Raw genomic sequence first — 17,731 nt, 5'->3', positions numbered from 1 at the left:
AATTACAGAAACACTGGTTTCCGTGACACAAATTCACTGTGAACATTTCTAAACAAAACATGTGTTTCTTGTATCTAAAACGTAGTCTTTTTCGTTGACAAACACATTTCATTATTCCTATCAAACTATATGATGTCAGTCGTTAATTCGATTGATATTTGTCAATTCAATAATCTTAATTTTCGCTTCACAACGGCGCCATTTGCATATGAAATACAAAACACATTTTATGAAACCGATTTTAATTGGAAGATTGGGAAACGACAGCCAGTTATATCGCTTGTTAAATGCTTAGGCAGAATCTACCAGTGAAAAATGCGGAGAGATTTTGCGGGCCGCGGATATATTAAGCATATGTTCATTTTTGTGACCCCCCGGGGCAGGGTCAAATTTGACCCAGGGGCATAATTTGAACAAACTAAGTAGAGAACAATTAGATGTCACTACATACCGAATTTGGTAGCCCTAGGCCCTATGGTTATGGACAAGAAGATTTCTAAAGTTTGCACAAAATTGGCTTTATATAAGCATAATTATGTTCAATTTTGTGACCCCCGGGGCAGGGTCAAATTTGACCCCAGGAGCATAATTTGAAGAAATTTGGTAGAGGACTATTAGATGTCTCTACATACCCAATTTGATAACCCTAGGCCTAATGGTTATGGACGAGAAGATTTGAAAGTTTTCACAAAATAAGCCTTATATAAGCAAATTTTCAATTGTGTGAACCCGGGGGCGGGGTCAAATTTGACCCCAGGGGCATAATTTGAACAAATTTGAAAGAGGTTCACCCAAGGAACATTCCTGAGAAATTTCATCAGAATTGGACCAGTACTTTAGCAGAAGATGTTTAAAGAAAATGTTAACGCACGGACAGACGCACGCACCCACGACGGACACAGGACCATGACATAAGCCCCGCTGACCTCTGGCCAGTGGAGCTAATAATACATGTCCCACAAAAAAACACACATAAAAACTTGCTTTTGCTTTATTTCTGAGTGATGAATGAGTATTACTTAAAAACTGTTTCTATAAAGTACAGACTTGAAACAGAGTTTGTATGCTCATGACCCCTACACAAAAATATTTTCTTTTGACAGCTTTTCTTGCAATATGCCCAATATTGTTGTTGATAAATGGGATACTTAACCCTTTCCCTCTCAAAAGTTAAGTGAAAATTACTTTTGCAAATAGCATTAAACCAGAACAGCCTGTGAGTTGCAGTCTGTTCAGATTTTGTGCTGTTTGCAGCTAATTAGTATCTTTGGGTTAGATATGAAGTCTTTAAAAGTTGAATGTAGTAAGAAAGGTTTTTAATTTAATTTTTTAGAGACTACAAATGGGTGAAAATGCGTTTCTGAGAGGTAAAGGGTGAAGTGTGTTGGGGTCATGGGATATCTCAGAATTATAGGCATCTTTGAATATAAGGCTTACATCAATGCATTTACCATTAACATTAACGAAGTTTCTAAAGTGCTTTCTATTATGTCTGATATCTCTTGACCAATACCATGGGGAAATTCACCACTACATCAATTTGGTTTTAATTGTCAAATGGAAACTGGAGTACAGATGCTTTTGGCTAGTTCATTATTTACATGATTGCAGTAGACAAGCTTTATACCACTCAACCTATCATATTATGGGTATACACTGTACATGTAATTCTGCGTATAGGGAATGCACACATGTACACTATAAACAAAGGATTAGTTGTGCATATTTTCAGCTATGATCTATTTGTTATTGTCCATCTTGCAAGAAACACCTCTTCTCTCTAAAAACCACCAACATTAAAAAACAAGATGTGTTTGTGAAACACTATGTCCCACTTATATATTTAACCTTTGACCTTGAAGGATGACATTGACCTTGACCTTTTACCACTCAAAATGTGCAGCTCCATTAGATACACATGCATGCCAAATATCAAGTTGCTATCTTCAATATTTTTCAAAAGTGTACATTAAATGAGCAATTTTGACCCATATATTTCACCTCTGACCTTGAAGGATGACCTTGACCTTTCACCACTCAAAATGTGCCGCTCCATGAGATACACATGCATGCCAAATATCAAGTTGCTATCTTCAATATTGCAAAAGTGAACATTAAATGAGCGTTTTTGACCCATATATTTCACATTTGACCTTGAAGGATGACCTTCACCTTCACCTTTCATCACTCAAAATGTGCAGCTCCATGATATGCACATGCATGCCAAATATCGAGTTGTTATCTTCAATATTGCAAAAGTTATGGCAAATGTTAAAGTTTGACACAAACCAACAAACCAACAAACCAAGACAGGGCAAAAACAATATGTCCCCCACTATAGTGGTGGGGGACATAATCAAAGTACTGACAGTACTGGTGTGACGATGCTTTTGAAGAGGATTGATATAAAAGCATTTTTTTTTTAGTTTATCTACATCACCACAATTGTGTATGTGGGTACGAAAATTTTGGGTACGAAAAAAAATGGGTACGAAAATTTTGGGTACAAAAATTATGCAAAAAAAAAAGATTTGGTCACGAAAAAAAATTAGGTAGGAAAAAAAAATTGGGTACGAAAATTTTGGGTACAAAAATTATGCCAAAAAAAAAATATTTGGTCACAATAAAAAAATTAGGTAGGAAAAAATTGGGTACGAAAAAAATTTGAGAACGAGCAAAAATTTGGGTACAAAAAAAATTGGGTACCAAAAAAATTGGGTACGAAAAATGTAGGGTAGGAAAAGAAATTGGGGGTACGGGGAAGTAGTACCCGTGGGGAACTTGATCCATTCAGCGAAACTGGGAGGCGGGTTACATTCTCGATCAAATGTAACAAGAAATATCTTTATACAAAAATTCAACGTGTATTTTCTGTACCACTTATCTTAAAAAAAAACATTCTGTTACAGTAAAACGTTTGTGGGTTATAACATTACGTTTCAGCACATAAATTCAAAACTTTACATGCTCTTTAATTACACCATGCTCTTTAATTTCACATGCATATAATACCAAACTTTATATGTCTTTGTTTCCTTTCCTAAGTTAATGATGCTATGTGTCAGACGTGATTTCACATGCCCATGTGCATGAACATATAATTTTACTCTTTTGATTATTTTTTTTCTCTAATTCAATAAGCTTAGGCATGTTTGTTCGTTAAGTACGGCAATAATTTCATGATGATTCCTGAAAGTACATGTGTAGGTATGTGCTCATAGTCGTAAGAGCACTTGAATACGTGAGTTCGCCCATGAACACATGGTAAGGTTAACTAAATCTCCGCGATATGACCTAATATGTGTTTAAAACAGCAAACAATATCCAACAAACGAATGAATTATCAAACATAGTATGTGCACTGATGTGGCTCTTTAATTTCTAGTTTGAAAAGTTTATTAAATATGGAAAATGAGAAAGCACGCACAAAGCGAGTTTTACAGATGTCATACGGCTATTATGCTGTTTATATACCATGTGGCTACAACGTTTACAAATGGCAGGTTCTAAATAATTCGTTTTCTTTACACTCATGATCGCGTTGAAAGTTAATTATACTTATATGTGGTTCGGCCATTTTCACGGAACACCGCCGATCGCGATGCTGGTTATAGACGCTTGCATTACTGTCTATTCTGGGATATATGAAATTCCAACCATCGGAGCGACCTAGATTTGTCAGGGGCGATAAGAATGGACAGGGATATAAATACCCGCACGAATAAATATTGCAGTTGGCTCTTTTATGATCGGCGAAAAAAACGAAAATAACAAAAATACGTTTTCAGAAATCGCAATAAATTTTTTTGGGTTGGGGGGTAAAAAGTGGGTCGGTCGGTAAAGGGCAAACAAACTTAATTTTAATTTAGGGCTAAGTAAATACCTTTACATCCTAAGCATAAAATGACACTTAAAACTAAATGAGTCCATTTTCCATGAAAAATGTGAAATCAACTGCAACATGAAAAGGAACAATTTCACCTAACATGATGCTAATTCAAACTTGTAAATGTATTCATCCCAACCTTATGAGCAGTGTCATGCAATAATAGGTCTTATGTCGTATGCACCAATGTAGCTCCAGACAAGCCCGCCAAACCACAGTCTGGTGAGGAGATACACTGTCCTCCAAGGCCACCAAAAGAGTTTGTGTGACTTCACAGCAGACAGCAGAGCTCCTCATCAGACTGCAAGAATGATCTGGGGCCATACTGGCCTTTCATGGCGTAGGACCCCGCCCTTTTTGCATGAAATTGCTTATATAATGCTATTGCACATGTATCCATGATTTCTATTACCACTTCGATTTGTATAACCACTTCTCATAACACAACTTCATTCAAATACCAAAGGATACTTCCATTCTACTACCCGTATGCACAACTTCCGTAAGGGATTTTGAAGGCTAAGACAGAACAACGCCCTTTTCGGGCGCACATTTTGATTTTGCTGTTTACGATTGTTCCTTTTCCGCGTCATACTGGCTGCACCTTGAGCCTGCGCGGCTGCTATCGCGGCGCTCCAGCCAGGACTAAGGGGTTTGGCATCTGGCTGGCTTCTGACAGAGAGGGGCTGGTTTGGCACTGGGGACTGTCTAGGGGGACTGTTCGGTCCGGTCTTCTGCCCCCCTGGGTCTGCCGGCCGTACAAGTGTGTTGTTGGTGCTGGGAGGTTTGACCGGCGTGAGAACCTGCTCATTACTGTCCCCTGAAATGTAGGGAGATAATCAGATGAGTTTAAATATTAACACAGTTATTGCCCCTAAAATAAGCAGAAAATTTGATCAGTTGTAATATAATGACTGAGTAAAATGACCATTTACCACTTACACATGCATTTTAACTGATAAGCAGCAAACAGCATAAAACCTGAACAGCCTGTAAGTTTCTTGCTGTTCTGGATCTATGCTGGTTGCATCTAGCCATATTAACTTTGCTTTGAGCAGGAAAGGGATAAGAACCAAATGGGGCTAACCATCATATGTTCAGATATGTTCTCTAGGGGCTAACCATCATATGTTCAGATATGTTCTCTAGGGGCTAACCATCATATGTGCAGATATGTTCTCTAGTTCTTTCTACTTTTAGAATGGACACAAATTTAGATTGACTGAAAATTAGCCCATGGAATTAATTCAACATATATCATTTGCATGCATGTACATGAGAAAAGCGAGAAACCAATTTTTGTAATTACCAAGCCAATGAATGATAAGATAAATATTTAATATGAACCTTAATTTGTGATTAGAACAATTGCACAAAAATGATGCCACAAACATTCTAATAATGACAAAACTGAAAACTGATGATGGTGTTGCTGACCATTCTGGAGACAATTATGAATATATTCTGATGATGATGATAATTTTGTGATGGTACTGGGTAAGCGAGAAATGCAAGAAACTGAATATAGAAAGTTGAATCATACTTTAAAGTGATATTATGCATATCTAACAGTATATGCTATGTTTATAGGTGTCTATCGCAACCGTTGTTTATTTTTGGTGTTTTCACTTCATACACACTTATATTTGTTAAGGCAGCATCAACATACTAAAACAATATACAGGAATTTAAAGAGAACAAGGGCTGTTTGTAAAACATGCATGCCCCCCTATATGGGCTATAAGTTGTAGTAGCAGCCATTGTGTGAATACATTTGTGGTGGTGGTGGTGGTGGTGGTGGTGGTGGTGGTGGTGGTGGAGGAGGAGGAGGAGGAGGAGGAGGAGGAGGAGGAGGAGGAGGAGGAGGAGGAGGAGGAGGAGGAGGAGGAGGAGGAGGAGAAGTAGTAGTAGTAGTAGTAGTAGTAGTAGTAGTAGTAGTAGTAGTAGTAGTATTAGTAGTAGTAGTAGTAGAAGTAGTAGTAGTAGAAGTAGTAGTAGTAGTAGTAGTAATAGTAGTAGTAGTAGTAGTGGTAGTAGTAGTAGTAGTAGTAGTAGAGTAGTAGTAGTAGTAGTAGTAGTAGTAGTAGTAGTAGTAGTAGTAGTAGTAGTAGTAGTAGTAGTAGTAGTAGTAGTAGTAGAAGAAGCAGCAGCAGCAGCAGCAGCAGCAGCTGCAGTAGCAGCAGCAGCAGTAGTAGTAGTAGTAGTAGTAGTAGTATGCATTACAAAAATGAAGTTAGCCTTACATTTGGTAAAATTTAAATATATTACAAGGGAGGCAAATGCTGTAACAATTACCTCCCCTGTCCTGCTTATATTTATATTAATCAACAAAATTAAACATTAACACAATATTTAATATACAAAATATACAAAAAATCTCATATTCTGATTCTGATAATATTTTTACTGATCCACTGTATTTTACTCAAAGAATGATGTTTCATTGGAATTATAATTATTGATTTAGGATTACAGACCAGTTGCTTCAGTAATATTGTTCAGAGTGTGCCCTGTTGGCCGTGTATGCATTCTTGAGTTATCATTCAAAAACCATTTTACTATTTCCAGTCACAGTGACCTTGACTTTTGACCTAGTGACCTCAAAATCAATAGGGGTCATCTGCGAGTCATGATCAATGTACCTATGAAGTTTCATGATCCTAGGCCCAAGCGTTCTTGAGTTATCATCCGGTAACCACCTGGTGGACCGACCAACCGACAGACCGACATACCGACAGACCGACATATGCAAAGCAATATACCCCCTCTTCTTCGAAGGGGGGCATAAAAATAATGCATTTGAATATCAACTGTACTTTCGTTTTGACAACTGAGGATAGAAATGATTCAATGTACGATGTGAATCTTAATTTAGTTTTAGTGCAGATTCGTTCATACAACACAAAGACACAATTTTGTTTTACGGATCATTTTAATTTCCTGCAACGATATCTGTTCATACGACACACGAACACTATCTCCGATCCTAATAAAAAGACAGTTCTGCTCGGCTTAGAGGACTGGGACAGTCATGTAAAATAATGAATATAATATATATTTTTTATAAACAACTGGTAGCAAGATGAGTTGCAGATAATTGGTCAGTTACCATATTTTAACTAACTCTTTTGACCTGTTTATTCTTTTCAGCTCAATATAACAGTGAAAAATGCGTATAATATCACTTTAATGACCTCCTGTTTGTTTATTTTTGTATTCTTTAAGTACATGACAATTAAAAGGGCCTTTTCACGTTTGGGTAAATCGACAAAATTGAAATAAGTTGTTTCTGATTCGCAAATTTTCATTTCAGTTATGATATTTGTGAGGAAACAGTAATACTGAACATTTACCATGCTCTAAAATAACCATTATATGCATCTTGTGACGATTTAAAAACCCGAAAATTATAAAGCGTTGCAACGTGAAAGGAATTAATAATTTGGAGAGTTCTGTTTTTGTCGTTATATTCTGTGAAACTATGAGGATTGCTTATATAAAGTATAAAATACATTAGTCATTGTAGCAGGAAGAATGGCCGAGTGGTCTAAGTGGGTACTACTTTTACTCCAAGACTCCAGGGGTCAGTGGTTCGAGCCCTGCTGAGGGTTACCTTTTTTTTCTTGTTTTAATTTTATTATTGAATTTTTACTGGAGCTTTTTATATCTAATGTTTACATTTATCAATATAAAGCATTTTATGACAAACTTCAAAACATGCCAAAATCTGTGAAAAGGCCCTTTAAAGTCTGCTGGTCTTGTATAATTTCCAATTTATTAAACATTTAATACAAGGAGACAGTGGTCTAGACCTTCAAAGAAAAAGGTACAGATCAATATGGAGCCTGCTTTTGTCAACATGCTACTTAAGTTAATCTCCTTTCACCTATTGTTGTCAATGTTTGTGACTGGACTGGAAATCAATAGTCCAGTTCCCCTGTGCAGTCGGTAGCAGACGTCTCGTGCATATACATCATTTAATGGACCTTTGAGACATTGACAACAGACTCCAACTAAGTTTATGTCTTGGTGACAACTAAGTATATGTAAGGCTTTTATGGTGCGCAATAATTAACGATGGACTTTGTTTAGTGAGTTGTTCACCTTATCAAAGATTATTAGGAAAAAGTTCAAACAGATTTGTCCACTATTAGTGAGTAAAATTCATTATACTTTTTACAGCACAATGATCCTCTACAAAGGCCCATGAAAATCAACAATATAGTTGATTTCAAATGAGCTGTATTATTACAAAATAGGTCTTATGCCATATGGGGCCGGCATTATATAAGCTCCAGACCACAAATCCTTGTGTGAATTTATAATGGGCAGCAGAGGCTAGACCGAAGCAACACTGGCGGCATTGGCAGGAATGTCAGATTGAATAGGAGTCAGACAGGAGGAAAACTCCATGGACAGATTTTGGACAACAAGATGTAAATAACTGGTATACAAACTTCTCAAAACTGACATACAAATAAACACACCAGGTGCTACTAGTGGGACAACAAAATATGGACCATGCTCTAAGAAAAATGGGTTAAATGCATGTGTGTAAAGAGCCCTTCCAGATTAGCCTGTGCAGTCTACACAGGCTAATCAGAGACGACACTTTCCGCTTTTATGATATTTTTCGTTTTAATAAAATCTCTTCTTCGCAAAAATCAAGTTTAGGCGGAAAGTGTCATCCCTGATTAGCCTGTGCGGACTGCACAGGCTAATCTGGGATAACACTTTAAGCACATGCATAATTAGACCCCCTTTTTACAGAGCACAGCCCATTTATTTAAACAAGAGGGCCTGAAAGGCCCAAAGTCGCTCACTTGAGATAAAAAGAAATGACCTGTTCTTGGAGCTCAAGATAACAATAGAACAAATGTTCTAACCAAGTTTCATGAAGAATGAACAACAAATGGCCCCCTGGCAGCCATGTTTTTCAACAGACTGGAACCATTTTTGAACTCGTCCAAAGATAATATTGGGACAAATCTTCTGACAAAGTTTCATGAAGATCCAACAATAAATGTGGCCTCTACAGTGTTAACAAGGCAAATATTCATGACGCACAACGGAAGACAGACAATTGACAAAAGGTGATCACAAAAGTTCACCATGAGCAAAAAATATTATGCTCATAAAGATTGTCACCATTTGTGAAGATCAGCAAGTGTCATTCAGATTGAACTAAAAATGTGACTAAAAGTATTCACAATGTTTCACTATAAACAGCTGTGGTAGTGCGGTCTTGTTCGCTTACGCAAGTGAACCGGTCATGGGACGGTTACAAGTTATGTAACTTTGTGAGTATTATGTAATACGGAAATATTTATCGAATCTAATTAAAGAACGCTTATTTCCGGTAAGGATAACACCACTGACTGGTTGTAATTCAATTAACTAAAGGTGTCCAGTCAGATACGCCTGAATACACTCAAAGAATTAATCTATAAGTGAAAACCAAAGCAGCTTTAACGAAAATAACTAACTTTTCTTATAAGAACTAGAAAAATGAAGAACAATGACAGAGAATTAAGAACATGTACAAGCCAAGTCTTAAGAATCTAAGCATCGTTAAAAATGAACAAATACAGCAAATACCTTAATGAATATAAAATATTAAGATTATATACCGACCAATCGTATTTTGTGTTTACAAAATCTTTGACGTCATTAAAGGGTATCCCAGAGTCAAAATAGATTTTTTTTGTTTATTTTGTACTCGCGGATCGAAAGACGCGATAAAATGGTGTTAACCATTATATATGTAACTTTTTCGATAACACTGGGTATTGTAACCGATTGAAAAATGTTTAATGTGCATACAGGTGCTGTTTATCTACCATTTAATGACTTGGTTATTGAGTTTTAGTTCTTTAAAGTGATGGACATGGAAAATCTTTATGTGGACACATTTTTGTCCGACCAAACACGATTTTGAAAGAGTGTCAACTTCTGAGGGCTGGTATCGAAATACTGCTGGATCAATGGTACTGATGTTAATATTTTCTGATAAATTATTTTATAAGTTTTCGAAAACAACCGTTGTGTAGTTGAATCGTTAAAAATTGTTCGAGTTACATGGTTTACAGTAAAGATGGTGTAGTTTTTCGGCAAACGAAGTTGCACCTCTTGTTTCTATTATAGCATATATACAAAAAAAAATACGGGATTCCCTCCTGTGATCAAATGTGACTTTTACAGTTCTCACAAGGTTTTTCTTTTTTTTGACCTAATGACCTAGTTTTTGACCTAGCCTGACCCAGTTTCGAACTTAGTCGAGGTATCAATGGGACAAATGTTCTGACCAAATTTCATGACGATTGGACAATAAATGTGGCCTCTAGAGTGTTCACAAGGCAAAATGTTGACGACGCACGACGGACAAAAGGCGATCACAAAAGCTCACCATGAGCACGTTGTGCTCAGGTGAGCTAAAAAGTAATACAGTGTGTTGTAGCAGCATTTAAAATGTTATTTTATTCCAAAACAATATATGCAATTCTATGTGATGGACACAGCGATATAAACTGCCACCATTTAACATTTTTACGGTCTATGGTTTATAGAAGAGAAAGAAGATGGTTTATGTTCACCATGAAGCACATCCAGAGAAAAGCCATTTGTGAACCCTAGGGACATAAATGCCAAAAATATGGGTTAAAAACACTTATTGTTTATCAGAAACATTTTATTATCTTACATCATCGCCATTTTATAACCATGCTATAATATATTGATGCGCTGCATTAAATCATATGCACTTAGGACTATATGTACTTTTACAAACTTTAAGAAACTTGATCACAGATTTGTTATGTGTTAAGTTGTTTCGTTCATACATAATTAGGGATTTAGCATAAGCAGAATGGCAGGGTGAACCATTTTCATGCTCCCTCTTTTAAAATATGTTGCCCCAATTCAAAGTTTATGCCATACCTTTTTAAAAGATGTTCTTTTAACTAGCATATTTCAAATTATAAATTCTTTTTGCACATTTTCAAATTCAGAATTTCTCTGTTTCTTTCCATTGCAAAAACATAGATGTTTTCTGGAAACAATGACGTCTTTGAAAATTGGATCAATATATTTATTCTAAAAGCACATCATAATCATGTAAGATAAGGGTATCACGTTTAAACGGTCGCGTTTTGTGTTTTGCTAAAAAACGCTTACCAAGACAGGAAACGTTGAAACGACAGTCAATATCAATGTAATAAATATTAGGGTGCAAATAACATAGCCGACTAGCCGAACGAAGTATATCAATGATGAACTGTAAAATCCAAGTACTTGGGGTAAATCCGGGCTACCAAATTCGGCAGTATTTTATTTCTGATTGGTTAGCTGATAGCACAGACAAAATTGAATGGAAACTACTGGAAAATCTTAGCTACTTTCCGAAAATCTTACAACTTGGCAACGAAACAGTGCAATTATGCCGCCATCTTGAAATATTTTAAGTGATTGATTAGCAAAGTAAAACACTGCGGTAGCATGTTGAAAAGCAATATTTTAACCAAATTATGTATTGATTACGATTTTGCTAGTTAACTGGTTTTTCATTTTCTGAGGTCAAACGATATGCACATTGTATTTCATGTGCAAAATGCGTACATTTTTTTCGGAGTGTCGTTTTCGGATAGAGTATTTTTCATCGATTTTACATTATTTTCGACGTTCTTTAAATTGTTTTTATAGAATGATGAATACACATGTGATGATACGGATGGTCTGGATTATAATATGTTATGGTTTTAATATGACATCATTGTGCGAATGAGATATGCACTGAATATTACTTCCGGAAATAATTACTATTTTCCAGTTTGGAAATGCGATGGTACTGATGCTTTTTAAACGGACATAGGAATACCGTTTAAACGGTAACCTTTCATTTATTTCATTTTGTTTAAACATTTAGAAAAATCTGTAAACGTGATACCCTTAATGTAAGATGCTTTTATTTGCAAACAAGAGACATACTGATGATATATATTTGTTTGTGTTTATTTATGCCAGAAAACAATGTATGTGCCTCATATTACCAATGAAAGTGATGCCTGGCTTCCAGGTGGCGAGTTAAAATGAAAAGAAGCCTTGAGGAGTTGCAACTCCCAGCGACCTGGTGGGTAAATAGCTAAAATTTATATTATTGCAATAAGTTTGGCTAAATCCCTCCATGCTGAATGAGGATAATTTATGAATAACAGATTTGAGGATTTTTTTCGTTGATTCCTTTTGCATGTATAATAAAATTAATATCATAGGCATCTTTTGGAGTATAATATTGCCAGAAATGTAAGTCATAAGGAGAGGGCCAGTCTACGAGATTAGAAACAAAATGCAATTGCGCAAGATGTTTATTAGTACAGTCAGTATCAAACAACAATATTAAAATGCAAGATGTTTATTGGTACAGTCAGTATCAAACAACAATATTAAAGGGGACGAATTAAGATTTTTCCCATCTGACTAGTATGGTCTAGATTATCATCAATAAAAAACTTAATGTACACAAGAAGTTTTCAGATCCTTTGACTGACAAGAACAATTCTGATTGATTTGGGTTTGTAAACAAAATAAGTGGCAAATTCAAAACTTCAATTAACCATAATGTTCAATCATTCTGACACCCACATTATCTCATACTTTATAACCAAAAATTAGGTGAAAAGTTATGAAGATGTTCCACAATTTCTGGAAATAATTAGACAAAAACGCATCCAAAAAAAAATTCCAATCTGCCGACCCTACCTTTGAACACACTCATTTCCATGTTGGCAGGAGCTTGGTACTACACACGGCACACAAGTATCACGATTTCCATCCTTATATTCCAGACCACATACAACAGTTTATACAATTCAAACCATGCAACATTGCGTCATGTTTGACTAATATTCTGACTTTAAAAATTTGGCAGATTCCAGCTTGCGTTCCCCACATTCCTTTCATCCCTTTCCCAAGTAAGTAACTCCATTAATATACGATGTATATACCTCACAATATGGCATTGAACACTTTTGAATACACAAATGAAGCACTGATATCCACTTTAACTGTATTTAATTCCTTTCCACGCAAAACAAATACAATTAATACCCATGAACATTAACATTTATCTTGCTAAACACACAACTTTCATCTTGGAAGTTACTGTTTGCCAGGATCTGTTATTTTTCCAATAAGACTAATTCCCGACTATCACAGATAATAAATGCTTTTACCACTTTGAGAAAAAGGCTTACACCAAAATCTGACAGTGACATTGTAAGATGGAAATGATGGAACAGAATTCTGATGCTGGCTTGTGACAGAGATTTTCACCGTTAAAATCAATAAACATATTTTGAGGACGCAAATCCACTGGACAGCACAGAAACATGTATTGGAAAAGATCGTAGGTCTTTTTCACACCAATTTCTTTCTTAATGACCTCTCAAGGAAACATTGTCTGTTGACACGAAATGCTGCTTAACAACGTACAAATTGCTGACTAATATAGTCCTGTCATCTACTCTATTATTTAACCCTTTCCCCCTCAGAAGCAAAGTGAAAATGGCAAACAGTAACTCGCAGGCTGTTCAGGTTTTATGCTGTTTGCAGCTCATCAGTATCAAAGGATTGGAAATAAGCCTTTAAAATAAATCTAGTAAGAAAGGCTTTTGATTAAAATTAACTTTCTAAGGGACTACACATGCGTCAAAATAAGTATCTAAGGGGTAAAGGGTTTTGTTGTCATGGCAACAGAAGCTACAGTAAAGGACAAGGTGTTTTGAGCATGGCAAGAGTAAAGTAATTCAAGATCATAATTAAGTAATTGACTGGACTAGAATGTCTTTGGATAGTAGAGGCCACAAATCAACATGTGTACCTTCACTTTACTTGTCATAAAATTGTATGCAATTTTGTTACTTAAAGTTCTGAACTATATGTGATTCTAAAGAAGGTGTGCTAATTACCCAGTAAACTTACACAATAATTGTTTGAAACGTTTATCTTACTATCTTAAACTGTAGGCATTAACACTCTGGCATTTTGATGTGACCCATGAAATTATAATTACTATAAAATAAGGTAACAATATCTATAAAATATTTAGCAAAACTTCTGCTGAACATTTTACACACTATTGCAATTCCCAGCCCAATTATTGACAAATTGTATTTGTCAAGACAAACAAAAAAGGTGGTACTTATATGAAAGAATCATGCAGGCATGTAAATAATTTACGTGCATTAATTCAATTTTCTAGATATCTTTGTAGATATTCAAGTGTGTGAATTCCATTTACATGTTTGTCTTAATGTCAAAACTTTAAAGTCCCATAATAATATACTGGAATATATTTATCTCCACCAAAACAAGATCTTGTACATAATAAATTATATTTGGCAATGCTGACTTCATGCAAATATATTCATTTTGTTATGAATATGGCAAGAGATCGTCATTCTTATAATGATCTGTTTTACTAAAAAAAATACTGCTTGTAAGATTGTATTCAATATGCATGCATGCCATAATTGTTTAGTCCAATTTCGGGACATTGAGTTAAATTGTCCGGGACTTTTGCCGATTTTCCGGGACATGTATAAAATGTAGCGATATATATAGACATATGCATTTTTGGTACGTTTTTTGTTTCGCACCGTTAATTGCAAAAGTTCGAAAGCCGATTCGAAATACACTTGATCTATGAACGTCAAATTAAACATTACTACTTCCGTTACTAGATACAAGACACGTGTTTTCAGTGTAAGCCTTCTAAACATAGATGGTGACGTCACTGCGTTATTGTTATCAAGACCGGTGTGTAACGCGTAGTTGTTGATGCGCCTTTATTCATCTATAACATTAATATAATAAAAAGGATGACGTTTGTATATGCTTACTTTTTTACTCAGCTTCTTTGTCGGTTAAACGTGCGAACATAAACCGCTTTTAATATTTTACTCAGCGATGTTGGACTTCAGATGTGTGAACAACTATCCTTTGCCCTTACGCAGCGGGAAATAATGACGTAGTAGATTAAAGTCAATTAACAACCACATTAAACAATGCCGCCTTTTCGGTTTGACCGCGAACGTGAGACAATCGATATGATAACAGGACCCCTGTTAATTGATCGATTTTGACACGTAGCGTAGTCTGCCTATTCGGGTAGGCATTGTCATGGAGACGCTGCAGATATACACAGATTCGAGGTGCAGTTAAGCCTAAGATAAGGTACATGTATATATGGATTTTGTACATTCCGGGACATTTGACAGATTTCCGGGACAGCGGGACAAGTTCTTCATTTCCGGGACTGTCCCGGACAATCCGTGACGTATGGCATGTATGAATATGCCAACATGATCTCGAATCATATCTATGGTGCAATATTTTGCTGAATTTTAGTTATATAACATTGGATCACTGGCAAGACCAGGACTCTATACCAGCCAGGAAGGTCCGCCAGACTCAATCAACTAACAATCTGATTGAAGACTGACAGAACAGAGTAGCTCCAGATATGTCTCTTCATCCCTATACTTTGATGGGGAGTCATAATGTCAACGTATGCCAGACCACAAATCCTTGCCAGACTTTATATGGCACAAGGTAGCCCCTGACCATACTGTGTGAATGTACAAGCTGATCTACAGCTATGCTGGCTGCATATGGTATAAAACCCATGTTCACCAGAATGAGAGAGCTCAAATTGGTAAACAAACATGTAGAATCTAAACTCATCATGACTGTGATCTTTTCAAAGAATTATACAAATAAATGGTATACCTTTATAGTTTAATAGGCTGAACTATCTACAGTGAGCTTTTGGATTCCAGGTGATTGTTTGTGGGTGATTACAGTAATTGGTGAAGCACTCAACACCAGCAGCTATAACTGTCAAAGTAACTGTAGATAACTACCTGAAGTTATGCAACTCAATCATCATCAACATAATTTTAATATGAACCAGGCACTGACAAAACTGGGTTTCATGGATGGACTGCAAAGGCTAATCAAGGACAAGTTACACTTTACGCCTACACTGGATTTTTGTTAAAACTGACTTCCTTTAACCCTTTGCATGCTGGGAAATTTGTCGTCTGCTAAAATGTCATCTGCTGAATTTCTAAAATTAGCATTTTCTTTGTTTTTTTTTCAAAGAATACTATCAGAATAGCAAACAGTTTGGGTCCAGATGAGACACCACGTTCTGTGGCGTCTCATCTGGATCCAAACTGTTTGCAAAGGCCTTCAAAATTCGGTTCCCGCACTGAAAGAGTTAAACGAAAACTTCCATAAAAGCTTTAAGTGTTGTTTCTGATTAGCCTGTTTGTTTTTAACTGCTTACACATGGAATATGTAAATGTCCTCCAGATACCAATTCCAAGGAATCTGTCATACTATTGTAAGCCATCCCACCTTTATTTCTGAGGAAGAATTCAGCTATTGTTTCAGGAAATAACAATAGTGGATCTTTATCCATTTTGGATTCCTTGCCTAGTTTCCTGGTCACAACCAACTATATATTTTTGGGATTGCAAGAGAGTGAATAAAAGTAACTGTAATACAATTATCTCTGTGCATTAAACTCTTCTTTTTTCACAATTATATTATTGATTTAACTTAGATTGCTAAATAGTTAAATCTACACATTTATTGAGGAAATAGAACTAAGTAGTGCACGGTGTACAATAAAATAGAATACTTGCCTATAGAAAGACGAAGAGTCAAACCATCCTGTGCTTTCTCATACGTAAACTTGCCTACGATATATTTGAAACTGATCTGCCAAAAAAGCTTACACACATAAAAAACACAGTAATTTGATTCAATAAATAGACTGCTGTAAATTGACCATTACGACAACATGGTACAAAATCTATTTTTTGTCCCTTTATGCTTTCATTTTCTAGACATAATACATTGAAATGTTGTATAATTATACACACAATAGCAACTTATTCTCTGTGCTTCTAAATCAATAATATTTACCAGACTCATTGATGTACTTATTGTTGAAATAAGGCGCGAAAAAAGACAAGAAATGCTTACAAAAGTGTGTCAGAGGCTTATATATCATAAATAGATAACAAAGAAAGATGAAAACATCTGTACCATGAAATCGACCGATCCCAGAAAATATGCAATAGACAGTTCTAGCTGTTCTCTTGCGATATTTTAAATAAATATTATGCATAAGTTTTGTTTTTTTTATGAAAAAGATTTATAGTTATTCATATGATAGTCTAGTGCATTGACATTTATTGCATATCATATTTGTACTTGTAGATTTATGAGAAATTGGGATTTCAACTAAGTAGACATTAACATGATTAAGAAACAAACATAAGCTTCAATAGAGCACACAATTAACTCCAGACAACTCCACTACTTTCATTAACAAACACAAACTATAAGCATGAAATCATTTAACCTTCATGAATTACTGGATTGGAACCTTTCAAGCAAATTTTTGTTATTGATGAAATATGCCACTTTTTTTTAAATATTGATCATGTTATTGCCATGTAAAAATGAATAATGGACTCACATATTTCCTCAATACCATTGCAGACAAGTAACTTGCTTTTTTCAGAAAACAAACATGCTCTGTAGCTATGATTGCTGCTAATAGCACAAAACCTTTTTTGCATGATGTGGCACATTTTACGTCACCACTACATGAAATATACAGGAATAGCCAGGCATAGGCTTTAGGTCACAGCAGACAGGTAAAGTGTATAATGGAGCCTTGTTCTGAGAAAACTGGGCTTAATGCATGTGCGTAAAGTGTCGTCCCAGATTAGCCTGTGCAGTCTGCACAGGCTAATCAGGGACGACACTTTC

General features: G+C 35.7%; 1 protein-coding gene across 1 annotated transcript in view; it reads right to left on the bottom strand.

Moving 5' to 3' along the window:
• The window catches only part of LOC127857582 (muscle calcium channel subunit alpha-1-like), a 175,743-nt gene that overhangs the window by 123,647 nt on the left and 34,365 nt on the right, over positions 1-17,731 (bottom strand). Inside the window, exon 2 of the mRNA XM_052394059.1 lies at positions 4,358-4,706. Within this exon, the coding sequence (XP_052250019.1) occupies positions 4,358-4,706 (349 nt within the window). The remainder of the gene's footprint in view (positions 1-4,357; positions 4,707-17,731) is intronic.

The sequence above is a fragment of the Dreissena polymorpha genome, chromosome 1 (genome assembly GCF_020536995.1).
Source record: "Dreissena polymorpha isolate Duluth1 chromosome 1, UMN_Dpol_1.0, whole genome shotgun sequence".
NCBI lineage: Eukaryota > Metazoa > Mollusca > Bivalvia > Myida > Dreissenidae > Dreissena > Dreissena polymorpha.
Note: the sequence above shows the minus strand (reverse complement) of the source record. Positions and strands in the feature narration are given on the sequence as shown.